This window comes from Anomaloglossus baeobatrachus, chromosome 11 (assembly GCF_048569485.1).
Source record: "Anomaloglossus baeobatrachus isolate aAnoBae1 chromosome 11, aAnoBae1.hap1, whole genome shotgun sequence".
In the NCBI taxonomy this organism is placed as follows: domain Eukaryota; kingdom Metazoa; phylum Chordata; class Amphibia; order Anura; family Aromobatidae; genus Anomaloglossus; species Anomaloglossus baeobatrachus.
Window position 1 is genome coordinate 171091391 of NC_134363.1, and position 12412 is coordinate 171103802.

Sequence of the window (12412 nt, forward strand, 5' to 3'; positions counted from 1 at the left end):
ACGCACTGAAGATGCTCGTCTTCAATAACGAAACGTAGCAAACGCTGGTGCTCTGGAGCAATCGGCACGAGGAGATAAGCATCCTGATGTCTATTGATGCTAGGAAAATCTCCTTGAGACATTGAGGCAATGACGGAGCGGAGGGTTACATCCGGGACCGCCTGGCCTTCACGTGCTTGGTGAGCAGTTTTAGGTCCAGAACGGAACGGAAAAAGCCACCCTTTTTTGGCACCCCAATAAGATTGGAGGAAAAAAACGTGTCTTGTTCCTGAAGAGGAACAGGGATTAACACTCCTTCTGCCTGCAGAAGAGCATCGGCTCGGTGGGGGGGGGGTGTGGGGGGGGGGGGGGGAGTTCTGAAGAATCGAGCCGGAGGACGAGAACAGAGCTCTATCCTGTACACGTGAGACACAATGTCTCTCACCCACCGGTCTGTGACCTGTGGCAGCTAAATGTACCCAGAAGCGGGAGATTCTGCCACCAACCGCGGATGCGGGGAGAGAGAGCTGAAATACATGAGGAGATCGCCTTGGCAGCGGTTCCTCCTGCTGCCTTCCTTGGGCGTGAATGAGCCCGGCCGGAATCTGAGCCCCTCTGAGCCTTTTGAGCCCTTTTAGACGAGTAGAATTGGGACTTGCCCGAGCCTGGGAAGGACCAACCTCGACTGTCCCCCCAGGACAGCATTACTAGGGTAAGTCGCAATGCAGACATTGCGAGGTTAAGGACACCACCTGCGGCACAGATGTACATGTGCTCAAGACCAGCTGCGCAAGACCAGCTGAAATAGGTTAGGGTGCCCATACGGCTGCGAATGCCGGAGCAACCGACACGCTGATAGCTTCACAGACAGATTTCAACCAGAGGTCTATCTGTCTGTCAATGGCATCTTTAAGTGAATTCCCATCTCCCCTGCAACTATGGATCTAGCCGCAAGCCTGGAGATTGGGGGATCCACCTTTGGACCCTGGGTCCAGGGCTGTACCACATCAGGGTAAAGGGATAACGTGTATCCTTAATACGTTTGGAGAAAACGTTTATCTGGTAAGCGTGGTGTTTCTGAACTGCGTCTCTGAAGTCAGCGTGGTCAGAAAAGTACTCAATCTACGCATGAGATACTGAAAAAGGATTTCTCCTGCTGTGAAGCTGACTCCTCCACTGGGGGAGCTGAGGGAGAAATATGCAACATTCCATTGATGGACGCTATAAGATCATTCACTATGGCGTCCCCATCCGGTGTATCCGGATTGAGAGCGGTGTCAGGACCAAAGTCCTGATCAGCTACGTCTGCCTCATCATACAGAGAGTCCTTGCTGGGACCTTGACCAGTGATGAAGCCGAGTGTCGTACCCAGCGAGCTAGCTTAGGCTGTCTGGGACTGCCGTCCGTGTCAGAGCCTTCACCCTGGAATGCCTGGGACCCCCCCGGAGTACTGAGTACGTTCCAAATGAGGGTGGCCAGGGAGCATTAATCAAGATTGCCCATGGCCTGTCTGGAGTGCAAAGTCTCCATCCCATGACAATCTCCGTCCCTGTCCCTGGACAGGGTTCACAGGTGGTTTCTTTGGCCACTTCTAGTAGAGACCCCGGCTGACCAAGTGCTACAGGGGAGCATTGCACACAACGGGGGTCAGTGAAACCTGCCGGTGGAACAGTATCTGCAGGAAAAGCAGCATAGAAAGCCTGTGTTGCTTTTTTGCTGCTGTATTCTAGTCATCTATGCAATGTACAACATACAAGCATAAACACTTCAGCACATGCAATACAAGCAGCATAGAAAGCCTGTGCCTTGGCACCCTTGCTTTTTTGCTGCTGTTGTCCAGCCATCTAGGAGAATATAGCCCAGAGTAGCGACCGTACAGTGCAATGTATAGCATACAAGCATATATACAAATGAACACTTCAGCACATGCAATACAAGCAGCCTATAAAGCCTGTGCCTTGGCACCCATGCTTTTTTGCTGCAGTTGTCCAGCCCTCTAGGAGAATATAGCCAAGAGTAGCGACCGTACAGTGCAATGTATAGCATACAAGCATAAGTACAAATGAACACTTCAGCCATGCAATACAAGCAGCCTAGAAAACCTGTGCCTTAGCACCCTTGCGTTTTTGCTGCTGTTATCTCGCCATCTAGAAGGGCATATAGCCAAAGATAGCGACCTACAGTGCAGTGTATAGCATACAAGCATAAAATACAAATGGACACTTCGGTATTTAGTGGGGTCAGCACTTCAGGTGCTGCTTACCGCCCGCCTATAACGCGGGTGTGTGGTCGCCAGAGCCCTGTGTTGGTTGCCCAGAGCATGTCTCCGTTCCCCAGCTCGGACGGCGTGCAGGAATAGCTGCCGGCGTCCTTCTCCAGCTCGTGTGACGAGGGGCGGGCCGTGGGCGTGCCCCAGACAAGAGCGGGAAACTGGCGTCCCACTGTGTCCAGTGAAGGGGGCTGGAGAATGTAAAAAACACCCAGCAGCGGCCGGCGCGGCAGTTCCCAATACATAAAGTCACTCAGCAAAGCTGTAGTGACTAATAGCACGAGCGCTCTGCGCTGTTGCCCCCGGCGCACTAACACTCCCAGCAATGCTGGTGTGTGTGTGCGCGCTTGCCCCGGGACACAGAGTACCTTAATGTAGCAGGGCCCTGTCCCTGAAGATACTCAGCTCCATATCCAGCAGGTTCTCTGGGTCTGTGGATGGAGCCCGGTCTCAGTGCCTGGAGACCTGTAAGATCCCACTTCACCCAGAGCCCTGAGGGGGGATGGGGAAGGAAAACAGCATGTGGGCTCCAGCCTCCGTACCCGCAATGGGTACCTCAACCTTACAAACCGCAAGTGGGGTGAGAAGGGAGCATGCTGGGGACCCCATATGGGCCCACTTTTCTTCCATCCGACATAGTCAGCAGCTGCTGCTGACTAAACAGTGGAGCTATGCGTGGATGTCTGACCTCCTTCGCACAAAGCAGAAAACTGGTGAGCCAGTGATCCCACTGGGGGTGTATAGCCAGAAGGGGAGGGGCCTTACACTTTTTAGTGTAATGCTTTGTGTGGCCTCCGGAGGCAGTAGCTATACACCCAATCGTCTGGGTCTCCCAATGGAGCGCCGAAGAAATAACAAATACGGTAAGTCTCTTTTACCTGATGAGACTAGTGTACTTACAGTACTTTAAAAAAAAATCAGAAAGGCTGTGTAATTATTTATGAAAGTTTAAATCAATCTCTGCATATCTAGCAAGAGTAACAACTCCTCAGTGTCCCTCCTCCCTGCTGAACCTCCACCTACCTAGCATGACAGCTCCTCAGTGTCCCTCCTCCCTGCTGAACCTCCACCTACCTAGCATGACAGCTCCTCAGTGTCCCTACTCCCTGCTGAACCTCCACCTACCCCTAGCATGACAGCTCCTCAGTGTCCCTACTCCCTGCTGAATCTCCACCTACCTAGCATGACAGCTCCTCAGTGTCCCTACTCCCTGCTGAATCTCCACCTACCTAGCATGACAGCTCCTCAGTGTCCCTACTCCCTGCTGAATCTCCACCTACCTAGCATGACAGCTCCTCAGTGTCCCTCCTCCCTGCTGAACCTCCACCTACCTACCTAGCATGACAGCTCCTCAGTGTCCCTCCTTCCTGCTGAACCTCCACCTACCTAGCATGACAGCTCCTCAGTGTCCCTACTCCCTGCTGAATCTCCACCTACCTAGCATGACAGCTCCTCAGTGTCCCTACTCCCTGCTGAATCTCCACCTACCTAGCATGACAGCTCCTCAGTGTCCCTACTCCCTGCTGAATCTCCACCTACCTAGCATGACAGCTCCTCAGTGTCCCTCCTCCCTGCTGAACCTCCACCTACCTACCTAGCATGACAGCTCCTCAGTGTCCCTCCTCCCTGCTGAACCTCCACCTACCTAGCATGACAGCTCCTCAGTGTCCCTACTCCCTGCTGAATCTCCACCTACCTAGCATGACAGCTCCTCAGTGTCCCTCCTCCCTGCTGAATCTCCACCTACCTAGCATGACAGCTCCTCAGTGTCCCTACTCCCTGCTGAATCTCCACCTACCTAGCATGACAGCTCCTCAGTGTCCCTCCTCCCTGCTGAATCTCCACCTACCTACCTAGCATGACAGCTCCTCAGTGTCACACCTCCCTGCTGAATCTCCACCTACCTACCTAGCATGACAGCTCCTCAGTGTCACTCCTCCCTGCTGAATCTCCACCTACCTACCTAGCATGACAGCTCCTTAGTGTCCCTCCTCCCTGCTGAACCTCCACCTACCTACCATGACTGACAGCTCCTCAGTGTACTTCTTCACTGCTGAATCTCCATCCACCTAGCATGACTGACAGCTCCTCAGTGAGCCTCCTCCCTGCTCAGTCTCTACCTGCCTAGCATGACTGACAGCTCCTCAGTGTCCCTCCCACCCTACTGAGTCTCCACCTACTATGACTGATAGCACCTCAGTGTCCCTCCCCTCCCTGTTGAATCCCCACCCACCAAGCCTGACAGCTCCTCAGTGTTGTTCCGCCCTGCGGAATCACCACCCACTTAGCAAGCCTGACAGCTCTTCAGTGTGCCTCCTTCCTGCTGAATCAGCACCCACTTAGCATGACTGACAGCTCTTCAGTGTGCCTCCTTCCTGCTGATTCTTCAGCGACGTAGCATGACTGACCGCCCCTCAGCGCCCTCCTCCCTGCTGAGCTCTCACGCTGCTCAGTACAAGCTGCAGCTGTCAGTCAGACTGACTACACTGGGGCTCATGAGTTCCTTCACTCTCTAGCTGCACTCATAAAAATCTAATTTTAATCCCAGGATTGTGCAGCCAATTTGACATGGATTTTCACAGTAATATCTCCAGCCTCATCAGGTCTAAAAAAAAAAAAAAATTATTTCATATTATTTGCAGTCTTGTGAAATTTGGTGTCAAGTTGTTTAGTCATCCATATAAGTGTGTGCACGGTTTCAGCTGTACATGGCCAATATATAGTCACGAGTCAGTGCCAGAGTGGAGGGTGGCTGTAAAGATGAACGGTCAGGGGTGGTCCCAAGTTGAAAACGGAACTCTGAAACATCCCATCAGAATGGAGAGCCATTCATGGTCTATGGGATTTCCGCAGATAGAGTCACAGTCCCATAGAGGATGATTGGAGCGGTGGTGCATATAGGCGAACTTTGATTTGGGGGTAAAATATGCATCAAATACAGGACAAATCTGCTTGTAGCACCGCAGAAAACCCTGTGTGATTGTGCCCTAAATCTGCGGAGTTCCCAGCAATGTTAATAATGGCAGCGCAGAACGCAGTGGTGCTTACGGTAACTCGCAGCCTTCAGCTGTAAGTAATAGCCCGGCTCGGTCTACCTGACTAGTACCATCCTCTAATAAGCAGCGTGCCCCTTCTGTGATCACAGGTCAGGTAATGTTATACACGCGGGTGGCCGGATCTGCTGGAGCCGAAATCCAGCTGAGCCCTGGAAGAAAAGCTGCGGAGCAACCGAAAATCAATGGATAAAGGGTGTACAGCGCCACCTGCTGGCTGCAGGCTGTCACTCACTACAAGAAGATTTTTATCTCTCCCCCTTATCCTGATATAGTTACTAAAAGGAAGATTTTTATTTACCCACTGTAAAATCTCTTTCTCGGAGCCTTCATTGGGGGCGCAGGAAACCATGTCTGCTGTGTCCCCCAATCAAGCGATAGAGAAAGGAAGATTTTTGGGTACTCACCGTAAAATCTCTTTCTCGGAACCTTGATTGGGGGACACAGCAGCCATGGCTTTCTGTGTCCCCCACTGAAATGATTTTTTTTAGCTATGGTTCTTATTGGTACCTTTCTGACATTCACACGGTTTTTGATCATTTTTTCATTCTATTTTTTGGGGGGAGGCAACAAAAATTCTGACTTTTTTTGTTACTGCTTTTGCCAAATCAACTAAACGTCAGACTGCTGCTTTTTTTTCTGCAGCAAAACGTGCTCTCCTGGCAGTAAAAAAAACTGCTTCCAAAAAGACGGTTTTGCTTCATTTTTTGGTGTGTTTACAGCACAATCACAGAAGCAACAAAAAAAAAAAAAATAATAATCTGCAACAAAAAAAACTGCAAAAAAATCTGCAAAACAAAATCTGCAAAGAAAAAAAAATCTGCAAAAAAAATCTGCAAAACAAAAAAATCTGCAAAAATAATCTGCAAAAAAATTTGCAAAAAGAAAAAAGTCTGCAAAAAAATTAGCAAAAACACAGTTCTGTTTTGCACTCTCTTTGCTTTCAATTATGAAAAAAGCTGCAGAAACACAGAAAGAATTGACACGCTGCTTCTTTAAAAAGCGCAAAAGTTTTCTATCTCAGTCAGGAAAAAAAAAAGTGTCTGCTGAGATTTCTGAAATCTTATTTTTTTTTTGCTGGTAGTGTATAAAGCTTTTAATTTGCTTAAAATTCATGAAAAAAAAATGCAAAAAACACAAAAAAACGCAACGTGTGAACAGCATTGTACAATATTTAATACGGGGGTCTCACTTTTGGGCTGAAAGGCTCAGGAGACAGTGCGCTGATGTCAAGAATTTTCTCAAGTGATCGACCACCAAGACCAAAGTCCTGAAAATAAAAAAAAATAAATATGAAAAAAGTAAGACAATGTGAAAAAATAAATGTGAGCGACATGTGGTCAACATGTTTAATGAAAAACATGAAAAATACATGAAGTGCATGTCACACGTGTCATGGGTGACAGACAGTCATGTGGTTTATAGCCATAGAAGGTCACAACGTCTGTGTGCGCAGAATGCTCCCTGACTTTCCATTGTTCCTGCTGTCAGTATTCATTGGTATAGGTAGCTTTCCTGCTGGATTCATCTCTCTCCTTTAGGATCAAGCAAGAGCTCTCCTTCCACCCAGCTGCTGATCATCAGCATTATCTTGGTGTTTAAATACCCCTTCCTTCCTTGGACTGGTGATATTTTCAGTTCCTGCAAGCCGAGGTTGCAAGCAGGTGGCTTGTACTCCTGAGGCATCGTTGCTGAAAACTTTGCTGAACTTTTACCTGTGTCATCTGTGGATAAGTAGTTCATGTATTTTTCCCCTGTGTCTCCTCCTTGTGTCTTCTATAGTGTGTAGTGAGGTTGATGACGACCTCATCGCATCCGTTCTCTATTTAGGGCCCAGCACTGGGGATACCTAAAGTCAGGTATCCTGCTCGGCGCATAGGTGCAGAACCTATCTAGGGTGGTGAGGGACACCAGGGACCAGCACTAGGGATACCAAGGGTCAGGAATCCAGCTCGGCGCATAGGTGTGGAACCTATCTAGGGTGGTGAGGGACCCCAGGGACCAGCACTAGGGATACCTAGGGTCAGGAATCCAGCTTGGCACATAGGTGTGGAACCTATCTTGGGTGAAGAGGGACCCCAGGGACCAGCAGTAGGGATACTGAGGGTCAGGATCCGTCTCAGTGCATAGGTGCGGAACCTATCTAGCGAGGTGAGGTACCAGCAGTAGGTTCGGTCAGGGGTCACCATCCCCTAGACACAGGGTTTCCCTTCCCTATCCCCCAGTAGCCTTGGTACTTCCCCGTCCCTTGTGTACAGAATAACAGTAATGTTGCTTATACTGAGTACTCACCACAGTGTCCAGTCCATTGTTACTGGGCTTGGGAAGATCCTTGACATCCTCACTGGGTTCAGATTCCTGTAATGAGAACGAGAATGTAGATTTTATAGTATCCATTCCCTTAACGCTGCTCACTCTCGGCTTAGTAGTCCAGTGGGCGGGTCCTACTTTGTGATTGACATCTTACCCCCGTTATTGGGAATTTTCTGACAATGGTTTGTTCAGGCGATCATCACCCTTTGCAAAAGGTTTATACATTTCAATACCTTTTGATCCCTTTTATGTCTTTCTTTTAGACCAAAGGTGATCACAAAGCAGCAGATTTGGTATTTGCATTATTTGTTCGGCAAGTCGCGTAAATAATGTAATTTTATTAGTATAAATAAGTGACAACCAATCGCGTCCCACAATAAAAGGTGTTGGGTGTTAAAGAGTAAACACCTGTCCTGCCGTATCCCTTGCTAGGATCAGTTACCCCAAATCCTGTCCGTTTCCGGCGGCTGTAAACCACAGCTGGCGTCTGCTGTGTATGAATCAGGTCCATCCCCTCTGACCAAAAACTAAGTGAAGATTATGAAGGGGCTGTAGGAAGTATATAGGTTATCCTTTACCCATGGGACAAGGGATAACTGATCGCTGGGTGGCCAAACACTGATCCCAAGAATGGAGCGGAGACGGGCAAACGCAACAAGGATCTGCTGGTCTCGGAATCAGAGGTCGGACCCCAAGTGATCAATAGATTATAACTTACCATATATAATTGGTAACGCATAAAGGAGTTAGTCTCCAACAGACAACCGCTGTCCATGTGCCGTATTAGCACACGTGGTCATCATACTGCTTAGGGCTCTACTATTAGACTGAACGAAAAGCAGCTCTGTAAGAGCAGAAGTTTGTGTCGATGGCTGGTCTACATCCAGCGCTGCACCAGATAAATCAGCATGCTAAGTGGCTATAGGTGCAGAATGAAGAGGAATTCTCGGCTTTTCCCCTTTCCCTTTTGGTTTCTTCAGCTTCATACTCACAGGCCATCTTCTTTGAGAAGACCACCAACTTAGAAAACCACTCTGCGCTGCGATTTTGGGTGGTCGCCGGTTTTTGCAATATTCCCTTACGGAATAACTCATTATACTTACACAACCTCTGCGACTACCAAACAGATCAGATACTGGTAAAGGTCTAGCACAGAAGCCACACACTGGGGGAAGGGGGACATTTCTTACATCCTGGGCATCGGGTTCCAGGATTCGATCCCTGGTACTGGAGCCCGGCTCTCCAGCTAAGGAGGCGGCAGAGGTTTCTTCCTTAGCGTCCTTCTCAGAGGAGTTTGGTGCCGGCTTTTCAGCTGGAGACATCCTGTGCTCCTCCCGTATATCTGACCCTCCGCGAGGTTCAGGCTCTGCATTGACCACACTGGTGTCCTGGCCTCCTGGTGATGACTGGGAAGAAGGATGCCCAATCGGACTCTCCTTTAATTCCGTCTAGAAAGAGCATTAGTGGGAACATCAATGTGGAATGGTAGCAAATGTCCAAGGAGGAGGGGCCACAACTGCACAGAACTAAGTCTACAAGCAAACCAGAGGGAAACATGCGTCGTCAGCAAGACGGGGACAATCCACCAACTGGGGCACCATGAGCTTTACATCCTGCAGGACGGAATATGTAGTATACTATCTGATGTGTTCATGAATGGTTTCTAAGTTAGGGAAACCATCCAGACAATGTTTACATTTTGTGGAGAACATGTCCACTCCAATCACTCCAAATAATATACCACATGGAACAGGGAATAATTTATTAATTGTTGAGTGACCAACTGCTAATCCCAAGAATAGAGCAGAGAAATGGCCCTGCTCGACAGGGATCTGCTGGTCTCGGAATCAGATGTCGGATCCCAAGCGATCAACAGATTATAAAACTTATCGTATATAACTGGTAAATGCATAAAGGGGTTTGTCTCCAGCAGACAACCGCTGTCCATGTGCCGTATTAGCACACGTGGTCATCATATTGCTTGGGGCTCCAATATTAGACTGAACGAAAAGCAGCTGTGTAAGAGCAGAAGTTGTGTTTGGATGATGTCCATCCAGGGGTGTGCCGTCTGGCCAAAAGCGGCATCCTCTGCTGTTCAGCAGGCTAAATGGCTATAGGTCCATGAGGAAGAGGAATACTCTGCTTTTCCCCTTTTCGTTCATACTAGTGAGGACATTTGGTTTCTGCAGCTTCCTTACTACATATATATCCTACTCACTGGCCTTCTTCTTTGAGAAGACCAACAGCTTAGAAGACCTTTCCGCACTGCAATTTTGGGTAGTCACTTTAAAGAGGTTTTGCAATACTCCCTTATGGAATAACGGATGATACTTACACAACCTCTACGACTACTAAACAGATCAGATACTGGTAAAGGTCTAGCCCAGAAGCCACACACTGGGGGAAGGGGGAAATTTCTTACATCCTGGGCATCGGGTTCCAGAATTCGATCCCCGGTACTGGAGCCCGGCTCTCCAGCTAAGGAGGCGGCAGAGGTTTCTTCCTTAGCGTCCTTCTCGGAGGAGTTTGGTGGCGGCTTTTCAGCTGGAGACATACTGTGCTCCTCCCGTATATCTGACCCTCCGCGAGGTTCAGGCTCTGCATTGACCACACTGGTGTCCCGGCCTCCTGGTGATGACTGGGAAGAAGGATGCCCAATCGGACTCTCCTTTAATTCCATCTAGAAAGAGCATTAGTGGGAACATCAATGTGGAATGGAAGCAAATGTCCAAGGAGGAGGGGCCACAACTGCACAGAACTAAGTCTACAAGCAAACCAGAGGGAAACATGCGTCGTCTGCAAGACGGTGTAACGCCTGCCTGGATCAACACTCAGGTGGGATGTAATGGACAGGCTAGAAGGAAGCCACTCACCAAGCAGGACCCCCAGAACCCTGAAACCCTTTATCCCCTATACAAGAATATGGAATTACACAGGGCCCTGGAGATCACTACCTGTGGAAGGCTGCAGTCCGATGAGAGTAGTCGTCAGGCAGGGTCAAACCAGGAATAGCAAAACAGGGACAGAATCGGCAGACAAGGACGTAATCAGAAAACGTAGCAGAGGTCAAATCCGGATCGGGCAGCGAGGTACAAAAACAGCAGGCAGGAGGGTAGTCAGGAAACACGCAGAAGTCAGCACACAGGAATCACTAAACAGAATAGGGCGGACCAGGAGCCAGGAAATCAGAACTATCTCTAGCAGTGGTCATGTGACAGGAGGGGGAATAAGAAGGGTGTGGTGTCTTCCCATTGGCTGCAGGTGAATGTTGGCAACTTCAGCTGGAAGACGCACGCCACCTACAGTCAGCCAGTGGTACTGCAGGTTCCAGGGAAACCCAGTCTAGTGGATGAGTGGAGCCTGTGCTCCGCAGAGCCACGGGCACCGACTCCTCTCCCATCACCAGCACTATCCATGGTGGGAACATGGAGTCATCTGGCGATCGGAGCAGAAGTCGCAGGAGCGGACTCCAGTGGGGACGTGACAGACGGGGACAATCCACCAACTGGGGCACCATGAGCTTTACATCCTGCAGGATGGAATATGTAGTATATTATTTGATGAGTTCATAAATGGTTTCAAAGATGGAGAAATCATCAGACCATTGCGTAAATATTGTGGACAACGTGTCCACTTCAATGACTCCAAATAATATACCACATGGAACAGGGAATAACGTATTGATCGCTGAGTGGCCAACCACTCATCCCAAGACAGGGATCTTCCATTCTAGGAATCAGAGGTGGGACCCCAAACGATCAACAGATTATAACTTATCGTATATAATTGGTAATGCATAAAGGGGTTTGTCTCCTGCAGACAACCACTGTCCATGTGCCGTATTAGCACACGTGGTCATCATACTGCTTGGGGCTCCATTATTAGACTGAACGAAAAGCAGCTGTGTAAGAGCAGAAGTTGTGTTTGGATGGTGTCCATCCAGGGGTGCGCCGTCTGGCCAAAAGCGGCTTCCTCTGCCGTTCAGCAGGCTAAATGGCTATAGGTCCACCAGGAAGAGGAATTCTCTGCTTTTTCCCCTTTTTGTTCACACTGGTAAGGACATTTGTTTTCTGCAGCTTCCTTACCACATACAGTGCCTTGCGAAAGTATTCAGCCCCCTTGAATTTTTCAACCTTTTCCCACATTTCAGGCTTCAAACATAAAGATAAAAATGTTAATGTTCTGGTGAAGAATCAACAACAAGTGGACACAATTGTGAATGTGAACTCTATTTATTGCTTATTTTAAACTTTTATAAAAAATAAATAACTGAAAATTGGGGCGTGCAATATTATTCATCCCCTTTAATTTCAGTGAAGCAAACTGACTCCAGACGTTCATTGAGGACCTCTGAATGATCCAATGTTGAACTAAATGACTGATAAATATAAGCCCCTGTGTGTAATAAAGTCTCCGTATAAATGCACCTGCTCTGTGATAGTCTCAGGGTTCTGTGTAAAGCGCAGAGAGCATCATGAAGACCAAGGAACACAACAGGCAGGTCCGTGATACCGTTGTGGAGAAGTTTAAAGCCGAATTTGGTTACAAAAAGATTTCCAAAACTTTAAACATCCCAAGGAGCACTGTGCAAGCGATCATATTGAAATGGAAGCAGTATCATACCATTGCAAATCTACCAAGACCCGGCCGTCCATCCAAACTGTCATCTCAAACAAGGAGAAGACTGATCAGAGATGCAGCCAAGAGGCCCATGATCCCTCTGGATGAACTGCAGAGATCTACAGCTGAGGTGGGAGAGTCTGTCCATAGCACAACAATCAGCCGTACACTGCACAAA

General features: G+C 48.6%; 1 protein-coding gene across 5 annotated transcripts in view; it reads right to left on the bottom strand.

Annotated features, from left to right (window-relative positions):
• Positions 1-12412, bottom strand: part of CEP164 (centrosomal protein 164) — a 164881-nt gene that overhangs the window by 113594 nt on the left and 38875 nt on the right. For 3 of the 5 annotated variants that reach the window (XM_075328356.1, XM_075328357.1, XM_075328359.1), the window contains exons 8-9: positions 7594-7659; positions 6494-6571 (exon numbers count right to left, since the gene is read on the bottom strand). In XM_075328356.1, the coding sequence (XP_075184471.1) occupies positions 6494-6571; positions 7594-7659 (144 nt within the window). Of the gene's footprint in view, positions 1-6493; positions 6572-7593; positions 7660-8804; positions 9030-12412 lie in introns of those variants that run through there. The other 2 variants (XM_075328361.1, XM_075328360.1) reach the window with 2 other exon arrangements.